Consider the following 20,405-nt stretch of genomic DNA (forward strand, 5'->3'; position numbering starts at 1 on the left):
TGAAAATTAACAAGATTTACATGATAATTACAAAACATTATCATATTTCCCCAATAATGCTAATTGTGATATGTCATATATTTAAAGACCAATTTATGATCAAACATTTGATATCTCTGAAAAGCCCTGAATGAGCTTTGTACAGGACATCCAGACTTAAAACTGTGGAACGTATGCTCTCAGAGAAATTCACTAAAATATACTGTTCTCTACAGAGGACAGAAGTCTATGTCTGGGTCCCAGGAGGGTGTCACTTCACTACATACGTGTACTTTTTAAGTAAATGGTGTCCAGTTATCATCTTGGAATACAAAATGTAAAAAATCCAAAATCAAGTTTAAAATGTATATTTGTTATTCAAGTTTAAAATGCCTCTTGGCAGTCTACTGCACATTTTCGGCGAAATTATAAAAGTAACACGCTTTTTCAACAGCCAACTTGAATCTGCTAAGTTTTTTTTTTACTTTGAGTACTGTGTAACGTTTTATTATTTAACGTTATTATTATTATTATTATTATTATTATTATTATTATTATTATTATTATTATATAAAAGCCCAATTAAACCGTTGAAACGTTGTACAATGCCTCCGTTTGTTCTTTGCACTAACTTATATCGATTATTTCTCATCCTTGGCCATATTTACACTAGCCTACAAGGAGCAATTTCGCCCCCAATAAAGTTGTTTTAATTAGTGTACCTGGTTACCAAGGAGACACCGATATCTGAGAAGAGCATGTTTGAGTTATTTTAGTTAGTGTACCTGGTTACCAAGGAGACACCAGTGTCAGCGAAGAGCATGCTTGCTGTGAACGGCAGGTGGCGCGTGAGAGCTTTGAGGGAAGTGCTGGGGGGCGCGCGCGCGCTTCTTATTATAGCTTATTGGCGCTCTTATGAGCAGACGTGAGCCTCATGAGGTCAACCGGTGTGGGTTTCTGTGACGGTCTCACGCATAAACAGAAAGACACATCAGCGTGCATTATCCTTCTCTCTCATCACGATTCACAACTGACTTCAACTCTATCTTTGAATCTGAAATCTGCATAAAACTTGCAGTGACAACTTTAACACCTGGCCATCCAGATATTATAAACTAACGGTGAGTACAGAGTTAAAGATCTCCATGAGAATGCATTTGTGGGTGTTATATTAGTGATTCAATTAAACACGTGTGTGATTGCTTGTGTTTACATGAACCTAAGTCTTTATCAAGTCAAAAATAAATATTAGAAATGTCTTTAAAAGCCAGAAAAAAAGTAGAAGGGTTTTTCTCCAAATAAGATATACAACAAAAGGAAAAATTAAGTTACATCCAGCTCTCAACACCTTTACAAATAACAAATATGTTTTTTTTGTTGTTGTTGTTGTTGTTTTTTTTGCCTGCTTACCCTAGCAGCAGCATCCCCGCGAGATTTTTGTAGTATAGACTGACGCGCGCGCTTCTTGCAAGGATGATTAATGTCAATGACCGCGCGTAACCTTCCTCCCGAATGCTGCTCGCGCCAGATGCTTCTCTGCCACGGCAGCAGCGCTCGAGGATCGGATATTCGGTCAGCGGTCCCGTGATCGCATGGTTATCCAGAGCCACGCCGTCATTGGCTGATCGAAGGTCTGACTATGGTGGAGAGGAACATCATCATCATTACTGCAGTGCCATTTCAAATAACCACTGAATTATTTACTCTATCCTTGTACTCCTAGGTAGACATGTTTGCACGTGCATAAGCAAAGATTCCCGAGAAAGGCTTATTCTCACCTAGGGGTTTCTAGGATAGTCAGATGATAAGATCTTGAGTTAGTATGTGGTTGATGATGCAGTGAATGAAATGATGCACTGCATTCAGAGTGTGGTAACAGGCTACAGGATATCAGTACTGACTGAACAAGTAATTGCGGCTTTCTGTTTTACAATTATGACCTTTTCTTGCACTTTGCATGTGCAAATTGTGAGAGAAATAGTTGCAGTTGCCTTTTTATTTATTTATTTTTATCATTTTGTAACATTGTTTGTAGATGAAAAAATATAAATTATTGAAAATGAAATAGAATGGTGAATTAAGTTTAAATATTTGTTTAAAAACATTGATTTGATGCCTAGATATTTTCCAGGAATCCAGAATACTAAAAATGGAGGTTGTTCATGAGCCAACAGATGTATTGTTATGTGTTCTGCATTAGAAAACACTGGGTACTAAACCATATGGTGGGTAGTGTTATCAGTGTCTGACATCACTCTTTTGGTAAATGTGTAAATAACAGCTGCTTCAGATTTAATGGCAAAATGTAAATAATCTTTAGTAAGCCAATTTCTTAGTAACCTTGGGGGAGGAAATATATATACAGTATACTTATACACTCTCTCTCTCTCTCTCTCTCTCTCTCTCTCTATACTCTACTATTTTTGCCATTACAAAAATACTGTTCTTTTTCCTGCATTAAATAACTATTCGCTGTGCACAACGACAAAATAAGCACATCTCCATAGTTGTGTAGCTTCCTGCATCAGGACTGCTGAAGATAAGATGCAAATCTGATGATATACGTGCAGTTTCAACATGCCTGTGCTAAACTAAACTTCAAAGAACAGCATTTATTTGAAATAGAAAGCTTTTTTTAACAATGTAAAGGTTTTTGCTGTGACTTTCGATCAATTTAATGCATCGTTGATGAAGAATACTATCAATTGCTTTTAAACGTCACAAACACAGGAAGTTTTTTACTGCTAGTACGACAAATGAAGAGCAAATGATGTGCAATCTGCACACCAGCGACACATGTAACTAGAACAGATCATTTTGAAATGACACCAAACATTCCCCACTACAATAATTTCTTTGTGTATATGTCAAAGGCTAAAAAAGTTCTTCCTTCCCAGAACCTCACCTCATTAGCTTTGTAAAAGAAACAAACAAGAAATACAGGACCGAGCTGTCAGTCACATGAATTTTTCAAGTATTCAAAGTCATTTTTCAACTACAATTAGGCCATCCAAGGCAGCTTCAGGTTTATTCGGACCCAATTCTGTTCCTTTTTTAACCCCTACTAAACTTACACAGCATATTATATACACATTTATGTAGTTCTTTTATATTTCCCTAACAGCTCATTTTAACAGACATTTGCTTGCACATCTCTTTTTATATTTAGGTTTTGGTTTCTTTAGATGAGGTGAACTGCAGGTCACTTGTGGGTGCTCATGCGACGAAGGCGGCAGATTGGAGCAGAAAGCTCAAGTAGATCCATGTATGTAAATGCACTGCAGCACAATATCAGCATTATTATGGCAGTGTGTAAAAGGGACAGATGTGTGTGGTGTGTTATGTGTCTATAGACTGATGTCAGCGCAGCTGTGCAGGCTTTTGTAAGCTGATGTTTCACTCAAGGTTGCACTGTAGTAACCTCACAGCATCTGCACTGGTTTGTATGTATGAGAGTGGCGCGCATGTTTTAAAGCTCCTCCCCCCTCCTTGCCTTCAGAAGGTTGATATACCCGTATATGGGGGATGACTCTTGTGGTGTGAGAGATTTCAGCCAATCAGAGCACTAGGAGTGTTTTTGGGGAGGGGAGGTACTGTAGGGGTGATGGTGCCGGTTGAGGGTGTGGTTACGGAGGAGGGGAAGCCCTGTGTTTGAAAATGAATGTGCTACATGCACATTTGTAGGCAGAGAAAGCGGCCATCATTTTGGAGTCAGACAGTAAGGAAACCGAAGAAACAGGCATTTCAGCTTCTGATACGGAAAAGCCAAAGACAGAGCAGCGTTTTCCAGCCTGTAAAGATGCACTGTAAGTCCATTTGTGTTTTTAATATGTTAAATGATGGTTTTATATGGAGTTGGTAAGTTGGTAAGGATAATGAATGAATCACAGCCCTAAACACTGGGAGTTAGTTTCGAAAGCAATAGATCTGTGTTTGTGTTGTGTGCATGATTATTGGTATTTGATGTGTTTAGATCCTAATGGATGTGAATTTTGATATGAATTTAGAGGCGTGGCCTCGTTCATGCCGGGTGAGATGAATTTTGCATATTAGCGATTTGGTTTCAGTGGAAATATATATGCCTATATTTGTCAAAGACAAGTTAAATAACTGAGAAAAAGGCCATTGGAAAGTGTCCTCTTTATGCTCTTGTTATTCCGAGCAAGATCACAGCTCTCTTTGCCGGCATACAGATTGTAATTTTTCGTGTGGAAACCCCTCCCTGTCCTGTCCTCCTGTTGAGTCCTGTATGTTAATGCTGGCCTGGACAGCACAGCGGAAATACGGCAGTAAATTACAGGATGTTTGTTGTCAAAGCCCTTGTGTACACTCAAGGTGCTGCATTCATGTTCTTCCTTCATTCTGCTGGGCAGATGCAACGTGTCGTCACAACAGCTGTTTTGTGTCTGAAAAATTCAGGGAAGAAATCTGGAAAATTTAAACCGAGCTTGTCAAATTGTGAGGTGTTTATGATTTGAGAATAAATTTCATTATTATTAAATCTTATAAATCCATCCAGAGTATTTGTTCTAGAATAATGAACTGAAATCAAAATATCGTTATTAATAGTATATCAAGAACTCATCATCAACCCATCGTGCTTGAATGAGTCATCACTGTTTTGCTGGTGAATCATATTTAAATGTCTAGTTCTTTGACAGAGGGCTTTTATGATTATCAAGGCTGCATTTATTTCACAACTAACAGTAAAACAGTAATATTGTGAAATATTATTCCAATTCCAAATAACTGTTTTATTATTATTATTATTATTTTAATATATTTTAAAATGTAATTTATTCCTGTGATGGCAATGCTGAATTTTTAGCAGTCATTACTCCAGGATTCAGTGTCACATGATCTTTTAGAAATCATTCTAATATATTTGTTATTCAAGAAATTATGATTATTATCTAAAAACAGTTGTGCTGCTTAATACTTTTGTGGAAAATGTGACATGTTTGTCAGGATTTAAAAGAACAGCATTTGTTTGAAATAGAATCTTTTGCATTATAATAAATGTCTTTAATATGACCGTTGATCAACTTAATGCTTCTTTTCTGGAACAAATAATTAATTCTTTAAAAAAATGTTCTTACTGACCCTAAACTGTAAAAAGTGTAGATGTCGGATTGAACCAGATGCAAATACACCTGGAGTGTTGACAGAAAGTCCCTCAGCAGTGCCAGAGTGGAAAATACAGGACTACTGGATCCTACAAGCACCAAAGATGTTATTGTTTGACACCACATGGGTCTTTTTGAGATATATATAGAGAGAGAGACGTTTTGAGATATGATGTTATGTGAAGGATGAAATTTCAGCCACTTGAACATCAGCTGATATATTAGTCATTAGGAAAGAAATATCACTCTTTTTTACCTCTATGATTCTTTTTATTTTTTTATTTTGCTGTTATATTTAAAGGCCAGTAGCACTACAAATGTATATATCACTGTAGAATGAACATGGCCATAACCACATATTCACAGCTTTGTACTGATTAAGATAAGATAAAGAATTGAAGAGAGAATAAACTGGAATGTGTGGAATGAAGATATGTATTTCTAGATAATGAAATGGCTGGTAGTATTCAAGCATTTGGAAATTCAGGTTTTTAACGTAAAGGTTGCTTGAGTTCTAAAACGCCAGATCAATGTCAAACCAGCTTACAGTGTAATGTGGGAATTTCATGAATGTTCTAAAATGCTGATCAGCTCCATCCTCACCCACCAGCTTCAAGACACACAAGGGAACATCAGTCAAACCAGCAAAGAGATGCAAAGTCCCGGGTTCATAAATCTCAAATGAACCCCTCCAAATTTTTACTACAGTGCCTTGAGTTTCCAGACAAGGGAGTCTGTTTATGATGTTATCAGGCGAGCTGACGTCAGCCAAGACCAGGATTTGCATCTGCCTCATTGTTGAGTGCATGCCCAGAGTCAGTTGGGGCTAGAAGAGATTAGAGTGTGTCTGTAAGGATCTCTTGCCATGCAGGCACCCGCTGAGGGCAGATGAAGATGGCTCTGCCGGGAGGAAAGTTGCCAAGGTGAATTGATTGAAACAGAGGGAAGAGAAAAGGCTAAAGCATTCTATAAACTGAGCAAAAGACAAACAGGCATTTTTCACTATCACTAACAATGTCTTTTTTGGACATTTAAATCCATTAGTGTTCTTTAAAAAAAACATGGAATGCCATGTAAATGGGTTAAAGATGAAAAGAGTTTTCAAGCATCAAAACAACAATGGGTTGGCCTGGGTTAATTTTAGACTCTCTTTCACTTTGTTCGGTACATCTGAAAGCCTGTTTTACTTTCTGCTGGCCATTTCTGATTGTTCTCATCATGTGAGCCCTGCTGCCAGAGCTCATTACAGAAGGCCGGTAGCGTCGCTGGCATGTGTTTTCATGGCAGCGGTGTGTAAAAACAACATGTCGTTCTAAAGGTGCCGAGGTCAGGCTTTGGAATGGAGAGGGCAGACAATAATAAAAGGGTGGGCAATATTTTCTGGACTTAGTGAAGTGTTTCCTTTTTTCGGAAATGATACCCTTATTTTGGGGAATAATATGGTCATCAATTGACTTTTTTTTTTTTTTTTTTTTTCTTTTTTTTTTTTATTTCACTTGAGGAAACCCTATCAAAAAAGACGTCTGTTTAGTTTAGATAATTTTCATGATTTTTTAGCCATGTGACTGTCTTACTCACTTCACATGCTTACTTTTAGATTTAGGCTTTGACTCAACTTTACATCCTATTCACTGTTGAACTGTAAGTCCAAAATGTATAGTGCAGGGCAGGCCATCTTCATTATTGCTGTACCCACTTGTATTATATTGCTTGCTACTGTACATTTTCTGTAGACAGACTTTGTAGCATAACATCAATAAAGTCATCTTGAATAAAATTTGTGATACTGGACATTACAGCATGTTAATTGTACTCCTTACAAACTGTACACTAATTTTTTTTATTAATTAAAGTTTTACATTCTGTGTTTATTGGCATTAACTGGTGAGCATTAACTTGAGAGCATGAATTTTCTATTTTCATAAAAAAATATTATGTAAAATAAACATTAATTTAATGATTTGTTTCATATATTTCTCAGTCATTAAATTGTATATATTTGCTAAAGGCCACCCTTCTCTCTAGATACTGACATTAGGCATTGAAAAACAAAATCGATTGAGAGCTACTCTTAACACTCTATGTCTGTTCACATTAGTGACCGCGTGTGAACCTACGGCCACGTCCACCGCTGTAGTGATGGAGCCTCCAGGGGACGCAGGCCTCCTCCAGTCCTGTGGAACAGCCGACAGTCTCGCCTCTCTGGAAGACGTCACTGCCGAGTCTACAGCAAAGTCAGTTCCTTTTTAATTTCTTGTTTTATGTTTGAATATACTTAACATGCATGCTTACTAGGTCAGGTCTGTCTGTAACTAAATTCCCATGGTTATTTATACATATGAGCTTGACAAGCTTGATTAGCCACGTTAGTTTTGTGTTTGTAAACATGAGAATGAAGGCATGTGGGAGCATTGTCATTGGATTAAAAACTGGTTGTATTACCACTGGATGTTTGACTCTGCCATGCCAGATTCATTTAAAATAAAGATACATTTAACATAATGAATAACATCAAAATCAAATTAAGATTCATTACATCATCACTTTTTATGTTGTTTACAGTTCTTTTGTAAAGGAAGTAATATAAAATAGTATGAAAGAAAACTATTTTCTATTATAATATTTAAAAAAATCTGTCATTTAATCCTGTGATGGCAAAGATGAATTTAAACAGTCTTTACTCCAGTCTTCAGTGTCATGTTATCCTTAAGAAATCATTCTAAAATGCTGATTTGGTGCTCAAGAAACATAATTATTATCAGTGTTGAAAACAGTTGTGCTGCTTAATATGTTTGTGGAAACTGTAATAATGTTTTTATATTACAGTATATTAATACTGTAACATTTTAAATGTCTTTACTGTCATTTTCGAATCAAATAAATGCATTCTTGCTGAATAAAAGTATTAATTTCTTTCCAAAAATAAAAATCACTAACTTACCCCAAACCTTTAAGGCTGTAAGATATACAGTACATCTTAAGACTTCATTTTAAAAGCTCTGATATTGAATTTCACATAGACGAACAACTTTCATGTTACTTCCTCTAAGGCTAAAATTCACTGCAAGGCAATTGTAATCGACACTTACAAGCATAAAAAGCCACAAGTTTTCCACTATGGTGAAAGATATTAACACTCACAGAATAGTGTAAGTAATGTAAAGTGATACTCATGGGTCTCTGAGAGAGAAATGAAACTATTTAAACTCCAGAATGCTGCTTGTCTGGAAGTGTCTTTAATTGACTTCCTCATTTCCTCACAGTGAGTCATCGGAGGAGGACTCAGCATGTGCCAGAAAAGAGCAATCAAATGCCAAAGTCGAACAGAGCACACACACAGAATCAGGTGAGATCACACACTCTCGCTGCTTTACAAACACTCGCAAATCACTTTAAACTCACAAACACTTGGATGAAAAGTCTAGAACATGTTTTCACTATCTTGCATACAAACATACTCGCTTACTCTCACTCATGCACACACATATGACCATAACTGCCATTTTGAACACAAGCCATATACTGTACGTCTTTTTGAGGCCCCAAAACCGCCATGTGTGCATTCAGTTCTGCATAACACAGATAAAGAGCAGAGCAATGTAAAGCTGGCCAGAGCACTAACCCACAACCCACCTCAATGCTCCTCAGTGTTTTCATTACGAAAACTCTTATGTAACTTTAGCTTTACGAGAACTTGACACATCAGTTAGGGCCTTTGAGTGCTCAGTAGAGGAAGTGTTTGAAAAGGAAACTGCTCTCCCTATGCAAACTAACTTCCTTTTCCTTTATACACACAGCAGGATGACATTGTTTTTAGTGGCCTTTTAAAGTCACATATGACTTAGTTTATAAAAGTTACACAGTTGTCAGAGCAATTTGAAAACAACCCATGTGTGAACTTCCAGAAGTTCCATCGCACTGCTGTGGTCTATTGTGTTTACATAAGGGTCATCAAGTCACATGACCTTGGATTACAGGTTTTTCATTTCAAACAGTTTTGCAGGACTCGGCATACAGTTAGGGGTTTATCAGGCTTATATTGCACAGGATGTTGTCAATGCTTGGGTTGGCTCTCTTCCCCTTTCATGGACAGCTGCAAAATCAGTCAAGAAAAATGTTAAAGAAGGAACTGTTTCCAACCAAGTAGTCCAGCCATAAACCCTTGCCATTGGTGAAATGAACAGATTAAATTTTAGTTTTGAAGTGAAAAAATGACACACTACCCCTTTAAATTTGAGCTGTTCACAAAACAGTTGTGCTGTTATCATGAAAACAGGGTGTGTCACTTTCTGAAAGAGTTTGCATACTGATATGTGCTCTGCTATTGAACCCTCATCAGAAACTCTGTGCTAGTGTGTGGATGAGATACTAGTGATGAATGGGACGAAAGTGTGTGTGAGTAAATGTCCTGATAGGGTGTCACTCAAATGTTTGATTTAAAACAGACACTGCGGCAGAAATTCTTTATTATCTGTGCAAACGGAAAGACCACACACACACTTCAGACTTCAGAAACAGCACACTGAAACACATAACAAAGATACTAGAACAGATTTCACTAATAATAAAATACCACAGTATTACCATGTTACTCTTTGTTCCAATTTTTCAGCATCATGTTATATCTCAAAGTACTACCTACCTCATACCATAACTGTACCTTGTTACTCTTACAGAACTGTTTTAGGGGTTGTTCGGTTACAAATGTGTGATTAAATGATAATCAGACAATACTGTGCAAAATAAATAGTTAATAATGACAATAAATGGCTGTTCCCTTTATAGGCGCCACTGCTCGTCCCAACTCTCTCTCTCTGCCCGTTAAGGCCACAGAGTTCTGGACTACACACAGGAATGGAGAGGTGAAGCTCAGGATGGGTGAGTCCGGCCCTGAGGCTAAACCCCCCTTGACTGTGAACCAGATGTTCACTTCTGCGGTCGAACGCTTTGGCAACTACAATGCGCTGGGCTGGAAAGAGGGAGAGCAGTGGAAAACCATGACTTACAAAGACTACTACAAGACTTGCCGCACTGCTGCCAAAGGCTTCCTCAAGGTGAGGACTGTTAAATCAGGTTGTAATGTAATGAAAGTATATTTATGGTAATGCTACATTTTTTTGTTTTTAATATAACAACTATAAATTCATACAATTTTTGCTTTTCAAAAAAAAAAAAAAAAAAGAAAACATTTTCTAAAAAGCTTTTCTAAAGCTGCTTTTAACAAAATGTTGTAACCTGTTAGACTGATATGTAAATCAGTTCAATACATCACACAAAACCAAATGTGACAGACTGTCAACTAGCCCGAAACTCTTTCACACTGACTCCGGGCCACTAGGTAATATTGTTCAGCCCTTATTGTAATACAGTCGGCCAAGACAAGGTGAGAAGCATTAACAGTCTGAGTTTTGAGTCATGAACCTAGGTAACATAACAGATTTGACCCATAGCTTTCTATTGTTTAGCAATCGAGTAACTAGTAATTTTCATTATCTTCTTGCCATTGCTGTTGAGATTATGGCTGTTTAGCATTACAGTCTTATCTAAAATGACACTTTAATGTCCCTGATAAAAGGAATGTTTTTTGTGTCAAAGATGCCTGATAACAAACACTTAAAAACTTATAAACGCATAAAACTGATGTAACTGTTATTGATATCACAGACAGACCACATACAATTACTGTTGTGTCCTTGAGTAAAGCATTTGACCTCAGGTTACCTCAGGGAGAAGGTGCCAGCAATTAGTGCTGTGTGATAAGGCATCTGGGACGAGTCCTGGTCCTATTTCACCACCATTTCAAAAAACAGAAATTAGAAACATTTTAAATAAATAAAATTAAGCCATTTTTTTTTTTATTTCTATTATAGTAATGAAAAGTCTATTTATTTATTTTCTCATTAAAATAGCTGCTTTTTGGGTGTAATATGACCTGGACATGTTTTTGAATTGTGCACAACCCAGTCAGAGCCAGATTTTATCGTCTTCAGTTTTTCAATGCCTTAGTCTTGAAATGAGGTTTAACTCCCAACTGGTCACGTTCTCCCTGCCTGGCGGCCAGTGTGGGCTGATTTCCATGGTTTTGTTTATGGTGAAAGTTACTAAAAAGGAGTGTAACTTGTCTGACTCAAACCCTGTGGGAGTGTTTCAGATTGAGTTGTGTATACCCTAGGCAGCAACTCAAAATAGAGGTGTTAGATGACAAGACATGCGTTCTCTATTTTGCCTGATTTGACTTTTACATTTTAAATATGATGCAGCTTGGCACGTTCATCCATATTAAAAAATAATAGAAAGAAATCTGACTCACAAATAAATCATTATTATAAACTGGATCTTTTTACTGATTCAGTTGAACTGCTTCACAAAGTCTTGTTGCAAACTTTGTTTGAGAACTGGATGACATTTTGGAGTTACCGACCTAGTGAACATCTTAAACAGAGATAAATGGCTAAACATTTATTTAACAGTAAAAAGGAACATGTAAATTGCCATGTGGGACTTCTGGGGACCCTTATGAGTGATGACTCAAATCATAAGACAGGCTTCTTCATCTTTTACATGTAAACGGGGCGTCGGACTGGGGTAAAACCAGTACTGATTACCAGGGCCCCAAAGGAAGAGAGGGCCCTTGAAAAGTCTGGAGTATATTTTATTTTACCTGGATATTTTCAAGGGGGTGGGGGGGGTCATGGGGGCCCATCAGGACTGCCTATGCATAGGGCCCGGGATCTTGTGCAACGCCCCTGCATGTAAACAATACATTATGCTTCAAATGGGGCCTGCGAATTGAAATTTTGGTTTGAAATCTGAATGTACTTGTGCTAACTGTGTCTATATGTTCACAGCTCGGTCTGAAGCAGTACCACGGTGTTGGTATCCTCGGGTTTAACTCAGTCGAGTGGTTTATTGCTGACATCGGGGCTATTTTAGCTGGGTAAGTGTTTATTGTTAGAATGTTTTACACTTCGAATCTTCAAATCAATCATGAACATGCATGCATTCTGCTGTCATAACTCATCAGCACATGGTCCGTGTTTGTCCCAAACAAAGCTTTAATCATTTCATCAGAGTCAAATAATGGCTCTGCTGTGCCATAAACTGTCCAGCTGCCTTTATGACTTGAGTGAAGACAGATGGTTAAAGGAACAGCCTGCACTTGTTAAAAACAGTATCACCTGAACCTGGTCTGGGTTGGTAAACATATAGGTGGAGTCAGAATGGTGGGAATGTTGTTTATGTTTGAAGGTGTTTCCTGTTGTAGAACTGCTTGCGTTTTGGTTACAGCAATAACACACTTGAGGATGTTTGTTGAGGGATTCTGTATGTCGTTGGCAGGGGGTTTGCTGTGGGCATCTACACCACCAACTCTCCCGAGGCATGCCAGTATGTGGCAGAGAACTGCCAGGCCAACATCCTTGTGGTGGAAAACCACAAACAGCTGCAGAAGATCTTGCAGGTAATGAGAGTGAAAGACCTTTTTCCACATGAACCTATCTAGAACCGTTTGGGGTCAGTAAGATTTTATGCTGTAAGATTATTTTTACGGCAATTAAACAAATTGATGACCTAAATTCTCATAATTGTAATTACATAAATGCAAAAAAAAAAAAAAAAAAACTTAATTCTTACATTGCATTAATGGGAATGATTTCATAAATATCAACTGTCCTGCGTTTAGGTCATGTTGGTATGATTTTATAAAGTATATAGATATATATAAATACAAAAATACAATACTAGTCATTTTGCTGGTAATTCCTGGTGCCAGTTCTGATCCTCAGGGTCTCTAGTTTAATCAGACCTGTTGATTAAACGTATCCTGGTGATATTTTACCCTTTGTGTGCTTCATTTCAGGTCCAGGACAGATTACCACACTTAAAAGCCATTATCCAATACAAAGATGAGCTGAAAGAGAAAAAGCCCAATCTCTACACGGTACATTTCATTAGAAATATTTTAAATTCAGTTCTCAGACCTTAATCAGTCTGTTTTAATGCCCCTCAATTACTAATTGAAATCTGACGTTTGCTATGTAAATATCCAATACACATAGTGGGCAGAGTTTATGGAGCTGGGCCGCGATGAGCCTGATGCTCAGCTGGATGATATCATCAGCTCCCAAAAACCCAATCAGTGCTGCACACTGATCTACACATCCGGAACCACGGGCCATCCAAAGGGAGTCATGCTTAGTCACGACAATGTGAGTTGAATGCAAAACCCACAACATCCACAATACATCATTCCAAAACCTTTGAGCAAATTGTAAAAAAAAAAAAAAAAACTCAAAAACGAGGGTTTCCCTGCAATATGGAGTACTGAGTCACCAGTCATTTTCAGCACTAACATGTTATCTCTCCTCCTGTAGCTCACATGGACCGCATTTGTAACTGGCAAAGATGTGAGCATGACAGATGCAGATAAGCTACAGGAAGTGATCGTGAGCTACCTGCCACTCAGTCATATTGCTGCACAAATGATTGACATCTGGCTTCCCATGAAAGCAGGAGGAGTCACGTACTTTGCAGAGCCTGATGCGCTAAAGGTATCCTTATACAACCCTTATACCCTTATATACTTACCCTCATATTTATCAAAAAAATCTCAAATTCCAGAAAAATATTACACTTCATAGAATTAGTCATAATCATTTCTGTTTCTTCAGCACCAAATAAACCATTTAGAATGATTTCTATAGAACACTGAAGACTCGAGTAATGGCTGCTGAAAATTCACCTTTGCCATCACAGGAATAAATAACATTTAAATATATTAAAATAGAAAACATTTTTAATATTTCACAATATTAGTATTTTTACTGTTTTTGATCAAATAAATGCAGCCTTGATGAGCATAAGAGACTTCTTTCAAAAACATTAAAAAAAAATCTAGTGTACATGTTAGTGAAAGCATTTCCTGTTTTCTTTCCCAATCTCTCTGTTTTGTGTACGTAAATGAAGATCCTTCCAAAGACAATCTTGTTAGTTTAAACCAACTGATTTTAAAGAGATTTCTTTTGATGAAACATAAGTCATGCAGCTCTCTCACACAGAAAGGCTTTTGTGATGTTCAGAAGTGTTTCATTTTCATCCCTTTCCAGAAAACAAGCCAAAGCTGTATGCAGATCTGCTGATATTTCATTAAAACGGGTGTGTGATGTGTCTCCTGTGATCTGTAGAAGCTGAGCATGTGATGTCTGTAGTGCCTCAATCAGTGGGTTTCAATGGGGCGCCACAGTGTTGTTTTACAATAGGGTCATTGATTTAGGATCACGGGGCAGAATTTGACGAGACATACCTGCTCGTGTCACCTGACACAACCCTGGGTGTTATCAGCTGATGTTGGCATGTACACGTGACCCTATGGCAAACCATGCTGAGACTGGTTAGATGAGTTTTAATAGAAGTCACTGTATGTTCCAGGGTTCTTTGGCTAACACTCTACGTGAGATACGCCCTACCGCATTCATGGGTGTCCCGCGGGTGTGGGAGAAGATGCAGGAGAAGATGAAGTCGATTGGAGCCAAATCGTCCACTGTGCGTCGGAAGGTGGCATCCTGGGCCAAAGATGTGGGCCTGCAGACCAACCTCAACAAAATGGAACTGTATGTAAATACACACACACACACACACACACACACACACACACAAAAGAATTTTTGTGATGTCAGATTTCCTTAAAATAAAAATAAAAACATATCAAATCAACTTTTCACCCAAACTGTTATTCTGCTAATATAATTGAATTAGAAACGATTTGTATTAAATTAGAAAGATGCAAAATAGAAGTGGTCTTAGACTTTAAGTCAGTAAAGTCTTCTTAAGCGGAAAATATAAAATGCTATAAAAAGTCAAATATGGCTTCTTTATTGAAAATCTGGGATTCAAAATCTATTTTAAACCTGGTTTTAGGAATTTAGAAAAATTAAAAAAAAATTAATTTCATTTGGATTTTAATTTAAAATTTAATTTAATCTAACATTTTAGCACAATTAATACTTCTTAATAAATGTTTATTTAAATATTAAGAATATTTGTGATGTCAGGTTTCCTTCCTAAATAATAAAATACTAATAAATTGTCAAACTGTTATTCTGCTGATATTGATTTGAATTGAAAATGGTATTATATTAAAAAAAGCTAAATAGAAGTGGTCTCAGTTTTTGGACCCTTAGTAAGTCAACTTGAACTGTTAAAGTAAACATAAGATGGCCTCTTTTAACAGTTGGGTTACGAATATCGATACATCAGTTAGTGACATTTTTTTTTAACATGATATAATATTAGTATAAATTCTAGGCTATGTATTAATGGAGAGGAATGGTTGTGTCCTCAGTAATGGCAACCTATCCAGAAAGCCATTAAACTTTCGACTGGCGAAGTGTCTGGTGTTCCGGAAGGTTCGGAAGGCGCTGGGGCTGGATCGCTGTACAAGGTGCTACACCGGAGCAGCTCCCATAACCAAAGACACACTGGAGTTTTTCCTCAGTCTGGACATTCCTCTGTTTGAGCTGTATGGCATGAGCGAGAGCTCTGGACCGCACACCATCTCACTGCCAGATGCCTTCAGACTCATCAGGTACTGAAACCTTCATCTGTGTAAAGCTAGTTTAATCATTTCAGCTTCAACGTTTAGTTTATTTCTCATTTGGATCTCTTTCTCAGCTGTGGAAAGGTAATTCCAGGCTGTAAGACGAAGATCTTCAACCCTGACGCTGATGGCAATGGAGAGATTTGTTTCTGGGGTCGTCATGTGTTCATGGGCTACTTGAACATGCCCGATAAAACCGAAGAGGCTCTGGATGCAGATGGCTGGCTGCACTCGGGTGACCTCGGGAAACACGACCAGGACGACTTCCTGTTCATCACCGGACGCATTAAAGGTAATGACCGTCAATCGAAAACAGATTAAGTGCTTCCTCTTACTCACTGGAACTGAAACCACTGAGCAGTTGCATTTTGAACAATTTTTAATCATAAAGTGGCCACAGATTTCAATGGGATTTAGTCTGGTGCATTTAATGAAGTTTATGTTTGTATCCCAGAACTGATCATCACAGCTGGAGGTGAAAATATTCCCCCGGTGCCCATTGAGGATGCAGTTAAAGAAGCCGTTCCGCTCGTCAGCAATGCCATGCTTATCGGAGACAAGAGAAAGTTCCTCTCCATGCTGCTCACCATTAAGGTATCAGTACAGGGCAGATGACCCCAATATGTGTCAAGGTTAACCTAATCAATGTGATAAAGCCATCTTATCCGTAAATCTGAAATTTTTCTTAACCAGCCATGATTGACGAGTGTCATTTTGTCAGTTGTTTGGTTTATTTTTCTGTGGCCCTGTGCTATGTAACTCTTTCACCAAAATCTCATTAGCTGTGTTCTTTTTCTGCGGATGATTGAGACAAACTGCTTGCTGCATTGTGCCTGCTTAGAAAACATTGTTAAACATAGTTCATGACTAAATGAAAAGTCTGTAACATTGATTATCCACCATTATGGTTTCTTTTTTCAATGGCCTTCTTGTGTAATCCTGACCGATGTCATGCTCTCCTGAACGTGAATGCTGTAAATCTAATCGGAACATCTCACCTAAGGGCTCTTACACAAAGAGGGCTGGGTTCTGTAAGGTTCCTGAGAGATAACGTGATACATGAATACATTTCTACTACACTTTACTGAGATCATATCAGTATGATCAAGTGATTAATGCTCAAGCGTTGCCAAACAGCGTTCATAAAATTAAAAGCATCTGCCAACCAGTGGACAGTGTGTGTAACTACATGTTCCGTGTTTTTCTCGGGCTCACTGCACCCCCTGGTGGCAACCAACAGTACTAAAATACTTTTTCGTTTATAAATTGAAAAATGTAACTAATTACTGATGTTTGCTAAGGAAACTTAGCACTAGTATTATAACATATACAGTATATTTAATATATATATTTATCGTTGGTCATACTAAACAATGAGTAGTAAACTTAGGTGTGTAATTTAACTTGTCTCGCGCGGTCCGCACCATTGAGTTACTGATAAAAATAATGATTTAAAATCACGTAGTTTGTTAGTACATGTGATATTACTTATCTAAGACATTGGATTTACAGGTTTTACCCGGTGGACAATAAAAAAAAAAAAATACAATGAGGAAACCGCGTCATTTCTAGAAACCAAATTAGAGAACCCCCTAGCAACGGCATAGCAAGCATTCAGAACATCTTTGCAAACGACGTGATTAAAAGCCGTCGGAGCACATTAGCAACCACATATTTGCCCCCTGGCAACCACCAACAACACTTTAGCATCACGCAAGGAGTGTTTTGCACACGCGAGCAGAATTTTCTTAACTAACTGCGATTTATCTAAGTATTGACAGGGAAACTTTTTAATAAAAGACGTATTTAATCTAATATACATAACTTACCGCTAATGACTCTTCTCTTTTTTGCTCTCAGTGTGAGGTTAACAATGAAACGGGTGCTCCCGAAGACGAACTGACTACCGAGGCGTTGGATTTGTGTCGTAACCTCGGCAGCAACGCCACGCGAGTCAGCGAGATCGCCGGTGGCCGGGACCGAGTCGTATACGCGGCTATTCAAGACGGCATCAACCGCGTCAATGAGAAAGCCACCTCTAACGCCCAGCGCATCCAGAAATGGACCATTTTGGAGAAGGATTTCTCTATCCCTGGCGGAGAGCTGGGTAAGTTTCCTAGTAATGAACTTCCTGTGTGTTATTTATGGCTTGTGTGGATAATTATGTTGATTAAAGTCTATAAAGGCTGTTTGTTTAGCTGTTTTAAACTCTCTCTCGCAGGGCCCACAATGAAGCTCAAGAGGCCAGAGGTCATGAAGATGTACAAAGACCAGATTGAGAACTTTTACAAAGAAGTCTTGACCCCAACCACCCCAGACAACCCTCTGCCTTCTAAATAGGTGTCCAACAAAAGCCCTTGTCACCCACTTAAAAGGAGACAAAGGGACTGACATGGTCTAAACACACACACACACACACACACACACACACACAGGAACACCATTCAGACCTTTTGATTTACTTGTGTCCATTTTTGAGTTAATATTTGTTCAGGGTTTTGTATTTTTCTTTTTTCCATACGGTTTACATTTTTCTGTTTTATAGCAAGAAGGAAAACGTTTATGAAACAAAAAGCCATTTGTGAATTTAAGTTTGTGTGTGTGTGTGTGTGTGTGTGTGTGTGTGTGTGTGTGTGTGTGCTGATTTACTATTTATTTTCTTGCCTAATTATAATGAAGTCTATTGAGCCATGTTCTTGGTTTATATGTCAGTGCAGGTGATTTGAATGTCTGTGTTCAAAGATACTAATTAATTTATGGTTAAATTTATCAACAAAATTAGAAAAATCTTAATACCTAACAAGCAAACTCATGCCTCAGGCATGACTGAATTCTTTGAGAAAAGCATTTGGTGGTTGTGCTTGTTCGTCACCGGCACTGCTGCGAACTACTGCAACCAAAAACACTGTTTAAAGGAAACTAGATGTTTGCAGAGGATCATCCTCAAGACCTCGTTCTGTGAAGATTATTTAGCAAGAATCCCATTCCATATAAGCCATAAATGTTTCTGTTTGTTTGCTTTTCGTAACCAAATACATCACATTTGTTTGAATGTTTGTTTCGCTTATGCAGATGGATAATTTTGTCGTTTCTTGTAAAATGAACCTGTTATATAGTGTAAATACGTTATTGCATTTGCTCTTCTTCTGTGGTCTTATTTGATGCTTTGCTGCATCACTCAGACAATCCTTAAAGTAGCAAGAGTTTGGATGTCATGCAGTCTAGTGTCAGCATGAGCTTTATGAAAAACATTTAATCTGGACTGAGACAAGCGGTTAATATTCATCTTATGAAAAAGGAATGTGAAGGAGCTTGTGTGAGTAATAGATCTATTCAGAAGTCAGAATTTGATTTGCTAAGTTATGTTGCAGTCTTTGTTTTGCATGTGCAATAAGGACATTTTGACCGAAAATGTAACTGATTATACTTATATTGTATACTGCATAGTAAAATGATTCAAATATTATTTAGAAAAAGCATATGGGTTGATCAAAGAGGTTAAATGATCAAACTTTGGAAAGTTTGTGAATTGGGAAGTGCTATTTAATCAGTCAAGTGCTTGAATATACAAAATAACATCCAAAGATATGAGTTTTCCTCTGTAAATAGATTAGTTTTATCTCACTAAAGAGCTTTCCTCAAATACTGGACCTGTTACTCCAAAGTGTGTATACTCTCTGACTGCATGACCACAGCGAGGCCTTTTTGTAAATAGGAAGACTTTAAGTAATTTGGGCATGAAATGGGCAAATTGTTTCGTTGATCAGAATTGGTGAGAATGAAGGTAGAGCTAGTGGGTGATTTCCTTTCTTCTATCTGGGATTTCTATTATGGTTTCAACTAAATTACTCTTTATTCTTTTTCGAAATCCACTTGCATTTTGTTAAAAAAAAAAGTTTATTTTTAGACAGAAATACTGTGATGATTTAATGCATGTCTGATCTAGATCTTGACAAGCATGAAGGGCACTCCATTTGGAAATGTGCAAACATGAACATGAAGTAAAGTCTCAGACTGTGAAAGGTTTGCCCGGTTTTACCTGACTCTGAAAACTCTTGAACTGGGTAACAATTTGTTGTGTGTAGTGTGATGTTGAGGGTTTCTGAAACATGCATGTCATTGTTGAAACTGGACTACAGAACATAGATGATTGTGGGAGATGGAACTCCAGGTTTCTACTTGTATGTGTGAATTATCCCTCTACTGGAAAATAAATGTAATATATCCATAATCAAGTCTTAAAAGTTTTTGTCCTTTGCCTTGAATATTAATTGGTCACCAGTATCAAAAATAGCTCATGGGCATGTGTTGTGTATAGTGCTGTTTTAATGTAATACAGCTAGTAAATATTCTTTGAGATGTTTCAATGCTTCTACTAATGTTTTATGATTATTTTTTTGGAAAAGATCATAAAAAAAAAAAAACTAGTTCAGATGATTGACTTGTAATAGGAATTAAGACAGGGTGATTTTAACCCTGTTGTTCTTGAGTTATCATTTGGAACCACAATGTGGATCAGGGATTCATAAACCTGTTTTTTTTTTTTTTTTTTTTTTTTACACAAATTAATAGAAATGATCAAACTGATCAAAAGTGAAAGTACAGATATTATAGAGGATTTCTATTTAAAATAATTTTTTTAAACTCCCTAAAAAAAAATTGAAAATTGAAATTGTAATAGTAAAAAATGTTTTTTGTGATTACTT

General features: G+C 37.4%; 2 protein-coding genes across 4 annotated transcripts in view; one reads left to right on the plus strand and one right to left on the minus strand.

Annotated features, from left to right (window-relative positions):
- Positions 1-1,521, minus strand: part of rfx2 (regulatory factor X, 2 (influences HLA class II expression)) — a 38,123-nt gene extending 36,602 nt beyond the window's left edge. For both annotated transcript variants that reach the window (XM_042762052.1, XM_042762048.1), the window contains exon 1: positions 1,390-1,521. The gene's annotated coding sequence lies outside the window, so the exon portion shown is untranslated. The remainder of the gene's footprint in view (positions 1-1,389) is intronic.
- Positions 951-19,934, plus strand: acsbg2 (acyl-CoA synthetase bubblegum family member 2). 2 transcript variants are annotated; one of them, XM_042762046.1, is made up of 15 exons: positions 951-1,100; positions 7,204-7,339; positions 8,369-8,451; positions 9,891-10,159; positions 11,954-12,042; positions 12,444-12,564; positions 12,964-13,044; positions 13,163-13,312; positions 13,478-13,654; positions 14,532-14,713; positions 15,445-15,687; positions 15,774-15,991; positions 16,154-16,293; positions 17,560-17,806; positions 17,921-19,934. In XM_042762046.1, the coding sequence occupies exons 2-15, from the start codon at positions 7,245-7,247 to the stop codon at positions 18,037-18,039; spliced, it is 2,214 nt and encodes a 737-aa protein (XP_042617980.1). In that variant the 5' UTR covers positions 951-1,100; positions 7,204-7,244; the 3' UTR covers positions 18,040-19,934. The 2 variants fall into 2 exon arrangements, with proteins under 2 accessions (XP_042617980.1, XP_042617979.1); XM_042762045.1 differs by lacking the exon at positions 951-1,100 and adding an exon at positions 3,611-3,785.
- The last annotated feature ends 471 nt before the right edge of the window (positions 19,935-20,405 follow it).

The sequence above is a fragment of the Cyprinus carpio genome, chromosome A8, assembly GCF_018340385.1.
Source record: "Cyprinus carpio isolate SPL01 chromosome A8, ASM1834038v1, whole genome shotgun sequence".
NCBI classification, from domain to species: domain Eukaryota; kingdom Metazoa; phylum Chordata; class Actinopteri; order Cypriniformes; family Cyprinidae; genus Cyprinus; species Cyprinus carpio.

Bases quoted from the DNA above. Each gene is read 5' to 3' on its own strand.
- acsbg2 (XM_042762045.1), top strand. From the start codon at position 3,641: ATGTGCTACATGCACATTTGTAGGCAGAGAAAGCGGCCATCATTTTGG. The intron at 3,786-7,203 runs GTAAGTCCATTT...TGTTCACATTAG, and splicing joins CCAGCCTGTAAAGATGCACT to TGACCGCGTGTGAACCTACG. The intron at 8,452-9,890 runs GTGAGATCACAC...TTCCCTTTATAG, and splicing joins GAGCACACACACAGAATCAG to GCGCCACTGCTCGTCCCAAC.